This window comes from Mixophyes fleayi, chromosome 4 (genome assembly GCF_038048845.1).
Source record: "Mixophyes fleayi isolate aMixFle1 chromosome 4, aMixFle1.hap1, whole genome shotgun sequence".
NCBI lineage: Eukaryota > Metazoa > Chordata > Amphibia > Anura > Limnodynastidae > Mixophyes > Mixophyes fleayi.
In genome coordinates, this window is record NC_134405.1 from 128,592,910 (window position 1) to 128,611,732 (window position 18,823).

Here is an 18,823-nt window from a genome sequence, read left to right on the forward strand (position 1 = left end):
GGGAAATAATTCCCACCGCGCACTGAGTGGCATTCCGGGGCTTGTTCCGGATTCAGTGACTGGCGTCAGTGACCCTGCAGCTCGGTTACAATAAGCAGACAGGGGCTGAGATAACGGTACAGCGCTGGCACCGGGTGTTATATATCTCCACGTCACACCCAGCGCCACTGCACGCCCCTTCTCACTACCATAGGCCAAGGTGTCTGGCTTGTCTGCCTCTGATTGGCTGCTTTGTTCACCAATGCCAGAATCGTAACGTGGCACATTGCATGGGGGTTGTAGCTACATGGTATAGTCCTAGCACCAGTGACCTTTACATTGATGTTTAAGCATGTACTGAAACAACAAATATGTGATGCTATCAAAACACTGGAAAACGACGAGTACCCTCAGTAATGAATACCCCATCTGGCAATACTTTAGCCCCTCATCTGAGACTAGACAAAGCTCTTTTTTTTAGACGAGTCCACTCCCTGCTTTCCTTACATACGTGGCAATTCAATACATGTAAATTGTCAGAACCCGACACAGAAGAATGTCACCCCTATGTTTGAGGCTCAGTGGTATCGTCCCTGTCGCTGTGACGTCACATGCGCTGTGCTTCTTCTTCTCCCGCTCCTAGGCCCGTTCCCGTCTTTGATGCTGCGGCTGCTGGAGAGAAACATGAAGCTGCTGTTCGCCGCTGCCCTCATCGCGGGCTCCGTTATCTTCCTGCTCTTCCCCAGCGCCTCCGAGGCAGATGAGAAGAAGAAGGGACCCAAGGTCACAGCCAAGGTAATAAGTGGCCAATGGCAGGACATGGGTCGGATGCCTGTTACTCCTGTGTCTTAGCCATGATCCATACACGTTGCTTCAGCTACATAGTCTTTATGGTGTACTTTTAGTAGCTTGGTCTCAGAGTTCTCTTATCCTTGTAACAACTACTACACCCATAAGTTATGACAGTGGACATAATAATAAGGGTATTTGGGAACATAGACTGTAGTTATGCACACAATGTCTACTTCGTACAATTATGAGTTTAATACATGGGTCACATGAATAACACTCCTTAAATATGATTATTCTATCTAGTCTAGTAGTGATAACGGTTGGAGATCTTCCACAATCTCCCTACAGCCAACCTCTACTGGATAACTGCAGCAGAATGATGTCACACACACACACTAAGTGTTGAAATAGAAATTATTAGGGCAATAAATTTGTAAAAGCACTAAAAAAATAGTTCAGAATTGGTTCACTGCCCTCTACACAGCAAAATTTTGCACTACTCAGCCAATTCCAGCTCCAGCACCATCTGTTTAGCTGTAACAATTCTCAGCTGCAGAAGAATCTGCTAGCCATTTGTGCATGACTAGGACACTACCCACATGTCCTGAAGTTCCCCATTGTCCTGAAGTTCCCCTATTCTATAAAATCCTGCCTGTACTTAGAGGTTATAAATCAGGTAATAAAAAATGGAGACCTGATTCGGCATGTTCTACTAATTCAGGTGTATGAAGATAAAGAACTTTGTGGGGGAAATAAGTATTGAAAGTTGAACCTTTTGGTGGAAAAGTGGATCGTCCTGGGAGAATGGGACAAATGTTAGCCTGAGCTATGAGTTTTAATTGATTTCAGTGAGCACTACTTGCCATTCTTTTTCCCAAACATCCCTTACCCAGAATCCATTTCCTACTGCAGCTTGCATGGTAATGTCACAAATTGTTGCCTATGTTTAGTAAAAAGCCTGTGTACGCTTCACTGATTGTCTTCATAGAGACCATACCTATGTGAACTTTCATCTCGCCTCTATTCACCTGTCAAACAATAGAATGCATGCATGGCAGATAGACACACTTCTCGCCCAGTGCTAGAGTTTTCATGATCTCTAGGTCACTGTCTCCTTAGTAAAGCATCAGACTTGTGGTAGCACATCCTGACAACACTGCAAAGCTGTTTAAAAACATTATGAATGAACACCACAAATGCATAGTTAATTTTCCCTTGTAAATACTTGCTGTGACTTGCAGGATATCAGTGGCTGACTTATTCAGAATAACTTGAGAATCACGCAGCAGAGCAGGGTCAGACATAATTGGCCAGAGGGCATGATTTTTTGTTAAGCACATTTTTCTATGTGGAAATAAAGGTTACAAGTTAAAAAGGTGAATGAAAGCTGTTGGCGTAATATCTTAAGTTGTTTAGAAGTCCATGATCTGTTAAAGGAGACACAGGTAAGTCTCCCTGTATTTCCAGTACAATTTTGCCAGTATATCTTAGATGTAGTATTGAAGCAGACATGTGTACTATTATTAAATACAAGTCCCACTAATTCTATAGCTACAATACCACACATATGACCAGTCTTTCCTCTGCAAAGACCAGATTCCCAGATCTTTTCTCCATCCTTTTTTTTTCCCGTCTTCTCTCCTTCCTCCCTTCTTTATTTACTAACATATTCACTGTTTAATCCTTGCAAGTGTGTATTAAATTTTAAAAATATATATGTTCCTAATTTAATTATATCCTTTTACTCTGAAACTGATTGAGACATTTGTTTCAAATAATTGTGTGTACAGTTTCATCCAAAGGACAATTTTTTTTTTCTCTCTATTCTAAAAGCTTGAACTCTAACTATAAACACATATGTTTAATAGATAAACAATATAGGGTACCACACCTATAGGCACTACACAGCGAGGAAATAAATACAGTTCAATATATACTTATTGTTGCATTGTAAAGTAACAGAATGTCTATGAAGTTCAGTTCATCAAGGTATTTCCATAGAATGTTTTCATCAAGATGATCTCATTCAGTATCTGTATTCATAAAATTGGGACAAGGGAAACAAAAATCCCATAGTGCATTATCTTTCACTCCAATTTATTTACATAATAAAAAACAACAAAATCTATAAAAATGTTCACAAATCCTTAAGTAGTAGATATCAGAAAGGACCGGTGGTCTGCGTGTTGTAATAAGTCTTTAATTCTGGATCATTTTAGAGGGTGATCGCTTCTCATCAGGTGATTGGACAGCCAAAACTACAATCACCTGATGAGCGATCACCCTCTAAGGAGATCCAGAATTAAAGACTTATTACAACACGCAGACCATCGGTCCTTTCTGGTAGGCGGCCAATATCTACTACTTAAGGATTTGTGAATGTTTTTATAGATTTTGTTGTTTTTTATTATGTAAATAAATTGGAGTGAAAGATAATGCACTATGGGATTTTTGTTTTCCCCTTGTCTCTTCACATGTCCCAATTTTATGAATATGGATACTGAATGAGATCATCTTGATGAAAATATTCTATGGAAATATCTTTATGAACTGAACTTTATAGACATTCTGTTACTTTATATTGTATATTGCAACAATAAGTATATATTGAACTGTATTTATTTCCCCACTGTGTAGTGCCTATAGGTGTGGTACCCTATATTGTTTATCTATTTTGTTATGGATTGATGGGTAATATCCAGATCCACTACTGAGGCAACAAAATAAGAGTTCTCTATATCTATTTTTAATATTGCTTCTGTTATACATCTGTTTAATAAACCATTCAACACATTCACTGTAGAAGTGGCTAAGTGGAAAGAGTAATTTGATTATCATCATAGAGCTTACAATCATATTTGTGCCATTCTCCAGAGTTATTGCAGAGGAGAGTGTGCATTCTAAACAAAAGGCCAATGAGCCTCATAAATTGCTTCACTCTCCAGTTGGAGCACTCCTCGGGGTAAATAAATCAAGCTGTGGGTTTGAAAAAGTGGAGATGTTGCCTACAGCAACCAATCAGATTCTAGTTATCATTTATTTAATACATTCTACAAAGTGACAGCTAGAATCTGATTGGTTGCTATAGGCAACATATCCACTTTTTCAAACCCGCAGCTTGATAAATTTACCCCCTGGAGAGTTTACGAAGATTCCGTAAGACTGAAAACACTCTCATTTACTGCTGAGTCGGTTGTCTATATATACAGCAGTCTAATTAAAGTTTGATGTGCTGGGACTCGGGAGTTCCTAAGATTGATTGAAACAAGCAGATATCTAAATATAGAGATCCTCCTTAAGCTGGGTGCACACTACAGTAAAGTAAACGATTAACGATATACCAATGACAGAATAAATTAAAAAAAATCCCGATCAGCATACCGATTGACGTGTACACACTATACACGATTATCATCAGAAATCTGCTCTTCATCTGTCAAAATTATCGGCTGCAAGGTAGTGACAGCTCAGTTTTTAATTCATTGAGACATTCAGCCCGGTAATTGTATTGGGCAGCCTGTCTTGACACGGCACTGTGCCTAGTGCAGAACTGTAAGCTGGCCGTAAATTCAGTGTGACAGCTTTATCTCCGGCAGCTGAAGCTTAACCCCAGGAACGGATGCTGCTCTAATCTCATACTGCACTAATCTTATCCGTTCCAGCCAGCACACAGAGGGTTAAGACTACATGTGCAGGGGGAGAGAGGGGGGGAGCAGCCCGTACCATCGATATTGGTCTCTTCTCTAAAGCGAAACAGCTGCAGACAGTTGACAGAAACCGTGGACAAGGTGAATGAGACCTGTCACTCTGAGATACATTATTGGCCGATAGTCGGGTGAATTCATACACACTGCAGGATTGGAAGGTGATTGGTCGGCAAAAATTAAACAGTACGACCAACCAAACGACACGATGATCGGCACTTTGGGGCGACTTTAGATCATTGTGTAAGTATACACACTACATGATATCTGATCAAACAGTCGGATGTCAGCTGATTTGTCCAATTATTGGACAAAAACCTGTAGTGTGTACCCAGCTTTATTCTGCAAAGAACGCTCAATCCAGTATATAAAAACAACATATTCCCTTTATTACGTTTGCTCTGAACAGTAACTGATAGTGGTACAAGCATATTCAGAAACTATTCAAAATGTTATGCAACAATTTTACTTTTGAGGAGTCATAGCAGTGTTTTGTTTTTTAAATATTCAGTATGTTTCCAAATTAATAACAATTTTGACCTTGTATATAAACAAGTTTTTTGACCAATTAGAAAATGTCAACTAAATATACATTTTTGGAGGCTTCTTAATGGAATAAAACAAGAAAATAAAAAATATTAAGCTTTTAATTCAATTCAAATGTAACTAATGGCACTCTCCATAATGAAATGGAAAGAAGTCTTTTTATTCCATTGTTTTGGTGAACCATAAGACCAATCCACTATCCGATGCATGCTTAGAAATAACTTGCTATTTAAAGAAGAAATATATCCTGCTTCAGCACACTATAACCCAGTATTCCATTGTCCCCCATTGGATTCAGAGAACAGGATTTAACAAGTACAAAAATCCCATTGTTCACTCTAATGTATAGTAAATTGTAGGATGTTAATGTCAAGGATTGATGTTCTTTTGTTCTCTCACAACCTCTCCCTGCCATTTCAAACAGTACATCATCTGTGAAACTGACCTGTTTGTTTGCATGACCTTCTATGCAGGTGTTCTTTGATGTTCACATTGGAGATGAAGATGTCGGGCGTATAGTGATTGGCCTTTTTGGAAAAACTGTTCCCAAGACTGTTGAAAACTTTGTTGCCCTGGCAACTGGAGAGGTGAGTCCTGAATGACACTTGTGATGCAGTGTCTCACACTTTGCCCTGTGTGGAGGCACCTTAATCCTCTCAGTTTAAGGGAAGTTGCTAGTAAGGGAAACGTAATTTTGTTATGACCGAATTATTGCTGTTTTAAATAAAAATATTTCCATTATCCAGTTTCCCCTTCTCGGTATGTACATTACAGCACCTTTCACATTCAGAGCGCTATGCTAAGATTGTAGGTCTGATGTGTCGTCCCCCCTTCCCATTTACCCATTAATGAAAGAGCAAAAAATGTTGGTTGGTTTTGTTTGTTTTTTTTGTTTTTTTTTACAAAGCTGTATGTAGTTCTGCTGTGGGCGAAAAAACATTTTCTTGGCTAAAATTAGGGCTACATTTAAAATAATAATAATAATAATAATAATAATAATAAAAATAATTAATTAATAATAAAAAAAAACCTAAGTAAACTTTTGCATATTAAGGAGCTGATGCAGAATTGGCTGCAAAATAACTCTCCCAAAAATGGCATGGAAAACCAGCATATTTCCACCCACATAACGTGCTGTGCACATCTTCAGATTCATTGGAAGCCTATGCCCCTAGTTTGACTAAAGTGAAGGCGTACACAAGGACAGCTCTTCAGTTCTTCAGTGCGGGCGGATGTAAGTGTCAGGTAGTTTATATAGGTAAATTTGTGTTCGCTTTCTGAGCATCCAAAGAACAGTCTCACTCAAGATATGCTACACAACTAGTGTACGTCCCACTATGCATCAGCCCCGGGGGGTCATGTTTATAATTGAACATTAAATGCACCTATTTTGTTTTGTGGGGGTTGTTTTTTTTTTTTTGGGGGGGGTTTCATTGCAATGGTCATATTCTTAATATAAAATGCAGCTGTAATGTTTTTACACACATTTAAAACTTCAGTAAAGGAAATGCTGCTCAATCATAGTACATTAAATTAAAATTTTCTGCACTTGGCTTATGTTTAAAATCTAAGGCAGCCAGGTTTTGACACCTTAACAGAGCCCTAACTCTTCCCATGCCACATTCACACTCTTCCCATGCCACATTCACACTTTTTTTTTTTTTTTCATTTTGCTGTCAAACTGTTAAATTCAGCAAATGGTAATTTCTGAATGCGCAGCATGTCATGTTCAGTTTTGTATTCACGGTTGTGTTAATATTTTTTCACTTGAATTTGAGTGAATCATTTAGTCTGGCCATACAACTGTCTATTTAGCCATCTTTAAAAGAATATACCATACAGATGGTCTCGGCCTGCAATATCACAGTAGTAGTGATTTGGGTTGAACACCTTTGGACTAAAGACCTTCTTCCTTGCTGATTTCAGTTTAGTTGTTGTTTGTTTTTTTTACTTAGTCTGTTGCAAAAAGCATTAATTGCAAATATTACACATGGCATCTGAAAAAGGTGACAAATCATATCCCTACTTATCTCCTTTCAGAAAGGGTTTGGCTACAAGGGCAGCAAGTTCCACCGTGTGATAAAAGACTTCATGATCCAGGGTGGGGATTTCACAAGGGGTGATGGTACTGGAGGTCAGTCTGTTTTACTTTTATATTTTGTCTGTGTTTGGTGCATGTTTGTGTAATTGCACACTATTGCGTGGTGCGCTTAGTCTACATTTCTCATCAGTACATTGCAGGTAGTGTCAATCGTATGATTATACAACTAGACATTACTGTTTAAATACTGATGGCAAATCGCTGAAAATAGTCTGTTTCAGATAACCACTGATTGATGTATTTAGCCCTAGTGTTGGCCAAGCTTCAAAGCTGGGCATTTATAAAAAGGTATGTGGAGTTTTTTTGCATCAGAAGCACTGGAGAGACTTCAAAACTGGAACACATCCATAGGGGCATGTTCAATTGTCCGGTTTCTGCCGTAGTAAAACTATTACCAGTATTACGGTAATAGTAAGCTGGATTTCGGCTCGCAGCTCCCTGAGCCGCGAGCTGAAATCCAGCGAGAAAAGTACCGTAGTACCGGTATTTACGCTCACTATTACCGTATTGACGGTAATGGTGCGCGCACCCCAAGAATTTTGGCTATAACGCCAACAATTGAATATGCCCCATAGAATCTGTAGTGTGTGTCTGAATAAACTACCTGTATGCTGTTTTTACTCTACACTTATATTGCTATAGAATTTCCAAGTTTTACATGACCCAAATAGTGGACAGACTGAGCAGTTTTCATTCCTCATGGTCTCATTCAGCAGTTTCCAAGCACAGCAAAATACTTATGCATAACATTGCTGCCTGTCTATTTAGCAATATTATTTTTGAGAACTTCCTTTATTAGCCGCCCCCCCTGTAAAAATCTTTTCTGTAATGGTAAGTGTAGTTAGACATTTATTTCTATAGAATATAAGAAGCATGAAAATGACTTTAGAATCTCCACTTGTCAAGTAGTGTGAAGCATTCTATACCATCAGTTATTGAAAGGCTTACAGCAGCATCACACTCGTCGATAATAAATCCTATAACAAGTTTGTGTTTTATTTTATTTTTACCTCCTCTAATCCAGGCAAAAGCATCTATGGGGATAGATTCCCAGATGAGAACTTTAAACTAAAGCACTACGGCGCCCTTTGGCTGAGCATGGCTAACGCTGGCAAGGACACAAATGGCTCTCAGTTTTTTATCACCACTGTTAAGACTACTTGGCTGGATGGAAGACACGTGGTGTTTGGTAAAGTTTTGGAAGGAGAGGTAAGACATTTTGGTCATTAAATGTTTACATATTTCTGTGTGTGATAATATGAATTGACTTCAAAATCAATTATATAACTAATTATACTGGTACACTTATGAACAACCGAGACTAAATCATCCAGTTATACACATATAATTTAATGGTGCTTTTCTTTAAGCCTTACATGCCAGTAATTGTATATGTATTTTGTTCTTCCTATAATAGAAATGTAAGCTTTTTGACACCAGCAGTGGTGGGTGGTATGGTACCCACATACGTTACATTCAATCTACTCTTTGATTGAATTGTACTGACATTGTAATGTGTGAGGTGGGTGAACTGTACAATTTGATACAATATATGATTGGATTACATGAAATTGCAATCAGGACAGTTGGAAAATTTGTCCCAAAAAAGTATCCCGTTGTAGCATGTGTGCTGAAATTGCATAAGTTTACACTATTCAGTATATGGTTGATATATCTGTACCATAAAAATCTTAATGTGTTGTTTTAAAGAACACTGACTGTTACTACCACAATGCAGGGAATTTAATTCCCTCACATGGAGTGTTAGTAAATAACACTGCAAGTTGTACATGTGCTGTAACCCTTAGCAAACAATGAGACGGGCTTTTATCTGTAATTCAAATAAAAAAAAAAGGTGAAACTCGTTTTTATATGCTTTTACTCTCCATTTGCGCAATGTTTGTAAATTGACTTGTATATGAGCAAAATAGCTCAAAGAACTTTAATTCTTTTATGCTAACTTGAAGTGTACATGATTCTTTTTTTATTCTTCATTGGTGATGTAATGAGGGAGGAGCAATGTGATTTTTATGCATTGTTTGAGAGCTTAAATTGGTAGCATGCCCCCAGTTTTATGGAAAATATGTTCCATACAGTTTAAACTTGCCTCTAATGACTTTTTCCCGTTTGCCAAACCTAAACGAGTACATGCGGTAACAGTGCCAGGAGCAAAAGTGACCATAGGAATCATTGCACAATTCTCTTAAACAATGTCTTGGAAGTAATCTGTGAACAGTATTAGCTGCTTTCCACATGATGCCATTGTGACTGATAGTCAGGTTGCTGTGCTATTAAAACCTGATTGATGAAAAGGTTAACAAAGTGTTTAAAGTCTCACTTTCTTAAAATATTTTTTGCATTTCTCCATTATTTTTTTTTTCCCCCAGGATGTTGTGAGAAAAATTGAAGCCACCAAGACAGATGCACGAGACAAGCCTCTTAAAGATGTGGTAATTGTAGACTGTGGAAAGATTGACGTGGATAAGCCATTTGGCATTGCTAAAGAGTAACCAAATGGTAGTACCCACTCAGCCAGGAAACTTTCATCACTGGATAAATCGGAGCCTGAAAATCTGTTGAATCAGTTGCCTTTGTTCCATAATGACTGGCACAAAGCTCTTTACAACTTGTACGGGGCCTTCTGTGTAGCTCAGAACTGAGTTAGTGACCAAAACATGTGTCAATCCAACAGGGTTTCTTGGAACATAAAGTACATTGACTTGCACATTCCACCCACTTAACGTTTAATATGCCCAAACTGGGGGGAAAACATAAGTAATGTGTGAAAGTAATGGAAATAAACGGTTTCTATAAAACGAATGCTGAGATTTTTTTTTTATATTTTTTTCTCCTAAATATTCTCTTTTCAGTTCATGTTGACTACAATTATCACTGATCAGGCACACAACTTGTCACCAAATGGCAGGTTTTATTATTTTCAGCCATGGTTAATGTCTGCTAGAATGGAGGCTACCCATATAAATGACCTGGCTATATTGGGTTCAGCTGTTGGCCATCCATTTATTGTACACAGTTTAACATGGATCTAATTGTGGCTGGTGTGGCGGATGCTATTAGATCCAGATTAGTATGATCTAGAGCAGAGTTTCCCATCCCAGTCCTCAGGACCCCTAACAGTGCAGGTTTTCCAGGTCACAGGTGAAATAATTAGAGCACCTCTGGATTTTTCAAAAAACGTGTCTAATGAATACACCTGTGCACCAGCAGAGAGAGAGAGGTGGAAAACATGCACTGGGCTTGGGAAACACTGACCTGGGGGAGACCCCAGGCAGTCTCATCTGATTAAAAAGAGAAAAAACAAACTGGTTAAATCGTTCTCTTTTTAGGCACTACAGTTGCATCATAATGTACATAAAGAACACATATTTAGTCTTCCTATATTTGGGAGAATTAGCTGATTTGAGAGATTTTCTGGATTTCCAATAATTTTGCCAAAGTAACTAGTGGAAGCATCATGTAAAAGTATAGTGTGGCTGGATCACATAGAAGTAACTTACTGTATAAATTTTAATTGTGCAATGTACATCACTGCAAATGTACCGATTTTGTATTGGAAATGTTTCTGAGACCGTATGTCATGTTGGAGGAAATTAGTTTTTGTAACTTTTCTAAAGGAAGTCCCATGGTACTTGGACCTTTTCATCTCAGTGCATCAATATACTACTAAAGAGCATTCCAAAAGAAATAATATCCAGAGGAATAGAACATAACTAAACAGCAATTACTTACACAAAACATTAAAGTACCCCTATTAAGTAAGGGTTAAAGGAGGACTAGCTACTAGGGGCAGCACTCTACTTTCTCCAACCACCTGATAGTCGCTGCTGGAATGTACCATTGAGTAGAATGAGGAAAATACAATAAATGTTTTGTTTTTTATAATGCTTTAGACTTTACCTGATGTGGAACTTGAATCATGATCAGCTTTTTAACCCTTTGCTGGAAATTATGTAAAATCTATTTGGGGCCAGTCTGACACTACGTGGCGTAACACGTGCTCCTGCAGTGTTATCTGCAGCCTCTTTTCTGTGGTCTAAATCCTCTGAGCATCCTGCTTTCATGTAAATTGTGATTGGACACCTGATCATTCTCTTGACTGGTTTAACTATGCGATGCTGTCCCTCCTAGAGTCTAAAACCAGCCCCAGTTGCACAGTTCATCCATGAATCAGCCTAAAATGGCTGCTCCATTACTGTAGCACCTAAGATGCTGGATTTCCAGTGACAAGGTGTGTGGTTGAGGGGACATATGCCTCTATTTACATGCTCCATGAAGACATCTGCTTATGCTAGCAGTGTATACAGAGATGTGCGTCTTACTCTAGATCCCAGTGTCATCTGGAGAGGATGTTGTAGACTCGGTGTGCAGGGAAATGGTGAGTAACTGATGCTGACACAGTTTAGCTCCGACAGCACAAATTGGGGGGGCGGAAGTAAAGCTATCCCCTAATTAGGCACAACATGCAAAACATAATAGTGCATTACTATGACAGTGTAAAGGAGCTCAAAAGACGAGAAATAAAATGTATGACCCCTCCCCTCCCCTCCCCCCCCTTTCTCTCTCTCTCTCTCTCTCTGACCAGACATCAGTTTTTTTATTCAGTGCCACTGGAGTAAGTACATTTATAACTTCACTTAGCTTTTTTTATTTTATTAACTTATAATTACTAGCAGTGGACACCGCAGCAAGGAGGGAGAGCGCAGATGGCGCTTACAGCCGCATTCCCCCTCTACTTAGGCTGATCATGGGTTTCCCAACAGAAAAGTTGCTGTCACTCCAATAGTGATTGGGGATCCGGCGCTGTACCAGGACAGCATGCGGGCCGGAGCAGCAACTCCTGTCCCCCATTCACAAATGGGCTGATGTGGAGCTGCCAGCGGTCCCTGACCACAACTATGCACAACAAGCCTGGCTGAGGACAGACCTCGATGGATTCCAGGTACTATATTGAGAGGCAGTTTCACTGGCAGGGGGCTCGGATGGGCACAGCTCCTACCAGTTTTAACGATATACAGGCACCTTTTACAGATGGAAAGAGGTGCTTCTAGTGGGAGAAGACACTCCTTCCTGGGGTTCTCTCAGAGCAGCATATATTTCCTTCCTGCTCACCATCCTCGGCGGAGCCTGTTACGAGTGTCCTGGAGGGGAAAAAAACCTGCCTGTGTGCTTGTCCCCTTCTCATGTTGAGTGACCTTTGTATCCAATCCTTTCTGCATTATCTGATTGATTGTTATAGGTTTCCTGTATAGGTATAGTACTCCTCTCTATAGCAGGTACTACTTTACGCACACACATATAATACACACTTATATACTCTATAGTGGTATACAATTGGCAGTGTGGGTAAAAACTGTTAGACTGTTTTTATACCGGGTCTTGTGTTTCTCATTTCTGCACTCTAACCCTGTCAGAAAGAGGGACAAGTTCCAAGTCCAAGGGTGGTGGCACAGATAAGAAATATGAGGGCATTCTCAAATTCATTGATTTGGCTTCACGTGCATCTCTCCACCCTGTGGCGACGGGAGCGTGGGTGAGTAGAGCTTTGGAAAAGTGGGCCATTCCCCTCACTGATGGCCTTCAGCCTGGAGTGCCTAGAGCTGAATTGTTATCATTAGCTGATCACATTAAGGAGGCAGCCGAGTTTTTTGGGGAGGCGGTGCTTGACGTAGGTCACAGACTAACCCGGACCTTCTCCGTGGCGGTGGTGGTTAGATGCACACTGGTTAAGATCTCGGGAGCTGCTTACCAAATCCAAGAAGGGCATGGAGGCATTGCTGTATAATGTCTCAGCATTATTTGGTTCAGCCTTAAAAAAATTAGTTTCTCAGGTCCCTGGGGACAAAGTGCATTTCTTCCAGTGGCTGGTCCCAAAATAAAGGGTAGACTTTTTTTCCACTCATTTTGTTGGCAGATCCAGGGTCAGTACCCCAGGGTGGGGTGCAGCAAGGTAGGCAAGCTTGGCCTGGGCGATGCCCAAATCAAACAGAAAAGCAACCTACATGACTACCTCCTCCCTCTTTCCGGAAGTGCGGTGGTGAGGGCCAGTCTCCTGCCGTTCTGGGACCAGTGGTGCAGTTCTACCACAGATGTCTGGGTAAAAAGGAGTAGTTCAGAGCGCATACATCATATCTCTTGGGGATGCCTCCGCAGTGTTTCACGGTTACTCCTTTCCTGGAAGAGCCAGTAGGGTGGCCTTTCAACAAGCCATTCACTCCCTGTTGGGGTCAGAGATAATTGTACCGGTTCCCAAGGCACAATGGGGGGGTGTGAGAGTTTTACTCACACCTCTTTCTCATGCAAAAACCAGACTTATCATACCGTCCCATTCTAAATCTAAAGTCGATCAATGCTCACTTGAGGGTCCCAAGCTTCCGCATGGAGTCCATCCTTTCTCATCAATGCAATGGCGTCAAACAAGTTTTTGGCATCCTTGCACAGCAAAGACGCTTGCCTTCATAAACCCATATGACAGAGACACCACAACCTGCTCAGGTTTGCGGTGGACCAGTCCATTTTCAGTTCAGAGCGCTGCCCTGTGGCCTGGCAGCGGCTTCAAGGGTGTTCTTAAAAGTCAGGGCAGTACTCATACATCAACAGGGGGTAACGGTCCTGCTGTATCTAGACGACCTCCTGATCAAGGCAAATTCAGCCTCTCTGATTCGGTCCCATCTGCATCTGACTGCAGAGACTTTGCCGTCTCATGGCTGGATCATAAACTTCAATAAGTCCAGCCTCATAACCACTCAAAGCATGGTTTTATTTTGGTCTCTTGTTCAACACCAGTTGCCAGGGGGTCTTCTTGCCCCCATAAAATATCTGGATCATTCAACAACAGGTGAAATCTCTGTTGTCCACAAGCGTGTGTCCATCCATTAGTGCATGAAGCTGATGGGTGTCATGTTTCAAAGCAGTGCAATTTGCATGATTCCACTCCTACCTCTTCCAACACGAGATCATCTTAATATGCAACAGGTGGAAGCCCAGCTCTTCCATATGTCACCAACAACGTGCATGTCATAATTGTGATGGACCTGGGCAGGTAATCTCAATCTGGGAAGACACAGCGGTGACATACATCAACCAACAAGGGGCACCAGAGTCCCCTAGCAATGACGGAGGTTGCCAAAATCATGGTGTGGGGGCGGAACAGTAGGGTTCCTGCAATTTCTGCGGTCTTCATACCAGGGACGGACAACTGGGAAGCAGATTTCCTGAGTCGGCATGCCATTTACTTGGGAAAGTGGTCCCGCCCTCTGATGTTCGTCCAGATTATGTGAAGGTGGGGACACAGGATCCTCAAGTGTATCTAGTGGATGCCATGACTGTTCCTTGGATGTTCCGGTTGGTTTACCTTTTTCCCCCAATCCTGATGTTGCCCCAGGTATTGAAGAAGATCAGGCACGAAGGAGTCACGGTCATTCGTCTGGCACCTGGTTGGCAAACGAGATTGTGGGACGCGGATCTTCTCGCCATGACAATGGATGCACCTTGGAAACTTCCTCTCTGAGAAAATCTGCTCAGCCAGGGTCTGTTTTTCCATTGGGACCTAGCATGGCTGGCTTTGATAGCCTGGAGGTTGAAACCTTAATTCTCAGACAAAAGGGTCTCCCGGGTAGTGTTATTCAAACCATGATCAAAGCCAGAAACTAGACGTCTTCCAGATATTACCATCGGTCTGAAAGTCATACGTGGGTTTGTGCGAGCAGAGAAGAGTGCTGACCTTTTCCTTCTGTTTAGCCAGAGTGTTGGCGTTTCTTCAGGACAGTCTGGATAAGGGGTTGTATATGGCATTCCTTAAAGTACATGTGTCGGCCTTGTCAATTTATTATTAAAGGTTCTGGCTCTGCTGCCAGAGGTAAAGACCTTTCTTTAGGGGGTCCTGCATGTTCAGCCAGCCTTTGTTCCTCCGCTGGCTCCGTGGGACCTACATTTGTTTCTAACTGCATTACTGAAATTGCTGTTTGAACCACTGGAGTCTATTTTCTTCAAAGCTTCTCACTTGGAAGGTTTCTTTTTTGTTGTCAATTTCCTTGGTATGGCGTGTTTCCAAGTTGGCAGCTTTCTGCTGTCGGGCTCCCTTTTTAATCTTCCATGATGACAGAGCTGTTCTGCATACCCTGGCTTCCTTTCCACCAAAAGTTGTGTCAAAATTTCACATTAACCAGGATATTGTTATCCCAGCATTGCCTCAAGATCTCCCATCCAACAGTCAGGGTTTTCTGCTGGAGTTGGATGTGGTCAGAGCCTTACGGATCTATATGGACTGCTCACCTTCAGTTTGCAAGACAGAATGTATCCTGGTCCTGTATTATGCTTGCAAATGTGGCTGGCTAGCTCCAGAACAGACTATAGCCAGATGGATTATTGGTGCAAAGTTTCTTAGGGATCGCTGGTTCCCGAGGGCCTTACAGCTCACTCCACTAGGTCAGTTGGTGCTTTCAGGGCCTCGGTCGAGCAGTTGTCGGGCAGCTACATGGTTGTCCTTCCGTCTACACGTTCACCAAATGTTATCGTTTTCATGTCTTTGCTTCCAAATGTAACGCTCCCTAGTGGCGTTTTAGTAAATACTTGCACCTCAGTGAATACAGGAGGGGGTCAGCTAGAGGGCAAGCTAGAAGTTTATGAAAAGTTACATAAACTGGTTACCATGGCGATAACTGAGCCGAGAGAGAGAGAGAGAGAGAAAAAAAAAAAAAAAAAAAAGACACAGGAGAGGAGAGATGTAGCTGGGGACCAGGGAGAGTGGGGTGGAAGCTCCAGGATCACCCAGCATTGCCTGGAAGTCTGAGTGCGGTGACTGTGACAGGGCAAGGAATGTGTGCCCTGGATGAGGGGAAGAACTCCATGTCACTATAGAGAACCCAAGAGAGAGGGGAACACTTCGCATGGAAGAGACCCTGGAGTGAGGGTTGCTACAAGAGGCATGGTAGCTGTATTGTCAGAGCCTGAGGCTGAGAGAACACAGAGTGAAGTGTCAGAGCCCACAGGAGACATCATCCCCGCAGAGGAGGGGTGAGCTGCAGTTGAGAGTTACACAGCGTGTGTCAGAGCTGCATTGAGAAGAAGCTGCCTGCCTGTAAGCATCCATGTGAGTGCCCCTGCAGAAAGGGTGATCTGCAAGACATGTGATTTATGTTATATAACATCTGGGTAACATTAAGAACTGTGCAGGAGGAGTAATGAGATATTTGCAACCATATTCATATTGCTCATTAAGAACTGTGCTGGAGAGTGAGGAGCTGTATATATTTTTCTTTATTGCTGCAACCATTATGATTATCGTGCTGGAGGAAGAGGAGTGTAAATAAAGAGTTCAGTTTATCATAGAGATGGTCTGGCGCCCAAATTATTGTGACTTTTATTGCACTGCACCACAAAGTAACATTACCTGTGTCCCACTAACTACAAAGAAACACCTGTATGTGCAGGGACCCCGATCATTTACACCCATGCCCATCAGCGAGTCAGGGCTTGATCCTTCCCTCTGTAGTGGTTACCGCCCCATCCCGCTACTAAACGTTGATCTTAAGATATATGCAAAATTCTTGCATATAGGGTTAACTCAGTGCTTCCTAAATTAGTACACCCAGACCAAGTCGGATTCATCCCAGGTCGGCAAGCTGCGGACAATACTAGGCGGACCATAGATCTCATTCAACATATTAACGATAAGGAGCAGCACTCTCTCCACTTATCACTAGATGTCGAGAAAGCGTTTGACCGCGTTGGCTGGCCCTTCATGATGCAGGGCTTAACGGCTTTCGGTTTTCAAGACCACCTTCTCAAAAGGATATCTTGTATTACAACCCATCTGCCTTTTTCCAGGTGAATGGATGTTCCTCCCCATCTTTCACTATACGAAATGGGACTCGACAGGGGTGCCCCCTTTCCCCTCTCCTATTTGCATTGGTTATAGAAGCCCTGGCTACGAAATTCGTCTGAAGGTAACCATGCCGGTGATATTTGGGTTCAAAACACACACAAGATGGCTCTCTACGAGGACAATATTCTCCTTACACTCACTAACCCTTTAAATACGCTTCCCAATCTACTTCAAGAGCTTGACATTTTCTCTACGATTTCAAATTTAAGAATAAATACAGCCAAAACAGATATCCTAGATTTTCACATTCCTCTTAAGTTGAAACAACTCCTACGGGCATATTCAATTGGCGGAAACACCAAAAATCTGTATTAGTTATTGCAGTAATAATGCGCGTAAAAACCATTAAGGTAGTTTTCTCGCTGGATTTCAGCTCATAGCTTCCTGAGCCGCGAGCTGAAATCCAGCTTACTATTACCGTAATAATGGTAATAGTTTTAACACCGCAGGGATATTCAACAATTGAATATGCCCCCTAGAATTGCATTTCCCTTTTCACTGGAATTCCTACCACATAAGATATCTGGGTATAGCACTCACCAGAAAGGTGGAAATATCTATCAAGCTAATTACCCACCGCTCATAACCTGTATTAAAAAAGACCTGGTGTCATGGGATAAACTTATATCTTGGGTGGGATGGATCACATCACTGAAAATGAATTTGCTGCCAAGGTTGCTATACCTTTTCCACACTCTCCCTATTAGAGTCCCCCCTCAACTTTAAAAATATTACAAACCTTTATAATGAAATTCATATGGTCAAATAAGAGACCTAGGATTTATTCCCGCATTTTGCAATGCTCTCCCAAGGCAGGTGGTCTCGGCCTCTCCAATCTGCGCAACTACTACCACGCTGCATGGTTGGCCCAGTGTGTACAATGGCACTGCCCTCCCGGAACCAGGATCTGGATAGACATAAAATCAGATTTATTTGGTGGCTCCCAATCGCAGTGTCCAATTCCAGCCCGATCCCACCCAGTTCTGGCCCTCTCACTCTCAATTTGGTCTCGATGCAATAGATCAGCATCTCTTTCTCCCACTCCTTCAATTCTGATACCTTTATGGTCCAACCCCGATTTCACACCCTGACTATCTCATCCCATATATACAAAGTAGGCGGGTGAGGGCAAGCTACTATTAATCATATTACTAAGACTACAATATTCCCACAATTTTTGGACTTGATGGACCAGTGTGGTTTTGTGTTGGGACAGTTCCACCAATATCTGCAGGTTAGGCATTACCATCAAATGGTCAAAGCTCAGCTGTCATCCAGGACACCCACTGCATTTGAGAATCTTTGTCTTTCAGGTCTAGCCTCGAAAGGTCTTATTTCAACTCTGTATAATACTCTACTTCCCAATACTTTGCATGTTAAAGATCGCTTCCAAATGCAGTGGAAGACGGATTTAGGGACTGCTTTAGACCAGGAAGAATGGTCGGATATTTATGAATGGACAGCACGTTGCTCCATAAATGTCCGCTTCAAAGAAAATGCTAACGAACTGCTTCATAGATGGTACCATGTTCCTTCTAGATTACAAACTATATATCCACAGACAAGCACTGACTGCTGGAGAAACTGTGGTCAAACAGGAACCTTTATACATATTTGGTGGGACTGTCCCAGGATACATCCATTCTGGCCAGCAGTCCTTACATTAGCGTCAGCAATCCTTAATGCTCCCATACCCTCTGATCCTAAGCATATCTTGTTACCACTGCCGCTCCCAGACCTTACTAAATCTGCTCACAAACTCCTTAGACATATCATTAGTGCAGCCACATGTCAAAT

At 41.6% G+C, this 18,823-nt stretch overlaps 1 protein-coding gene across 1 annotated transcript; it reads left to right on the forward strand.

Annotated features, from left to right (window-relative positions):
* Positions 1-574: 574 nt before the first annotated feature.
* On the forward strand, positions 575-9,942 carry PPIB (peptidylprolyl isomerase B). The gene is made up of 5 exons (XM_075208216.1): positions 575-774; positions 5,495-5,608; positions 7,062-7,155; positions 8,147-8,331; positions 9,510-9,942. The coding sequence occupies exons 1-5, from the start codon at positions 640-642 to the stop codon at positions 9,630-9,632; spliced, it is 651 nt and encodes a 216-aa protein (XP_075064317.1). The 5' UTR covers positions 575-639; the 3' UTR covers positions 9,633-9,942.
* The last annotated feature ends 8,881 nt before the right edge of the window (positions 9,943-18,823 follow it).

Coding starts and splice junctions, on each gene's coding strand:
- PPIB (XM_075208216.1), top strand. CDS start 640: ATGCTGCGGCTGCTGGAGAGAAACATGAAGCTGCTGTTCGCCGCTGCC. Junction 775..5,494: donor GACCCAAGGTCACAGCCAAG/GTAATAAGTGGC, acceptor CCTTCTATGCAG/GTGTTCTTTGATGTTCACAT. Junction 7,156..8,146: donor AAGGGGTGATGGTACTGGAG/GTCAGTCTGTTT, acceptor CCTCTAATCCAG/GCAAAAGCATCTATGGGGAT.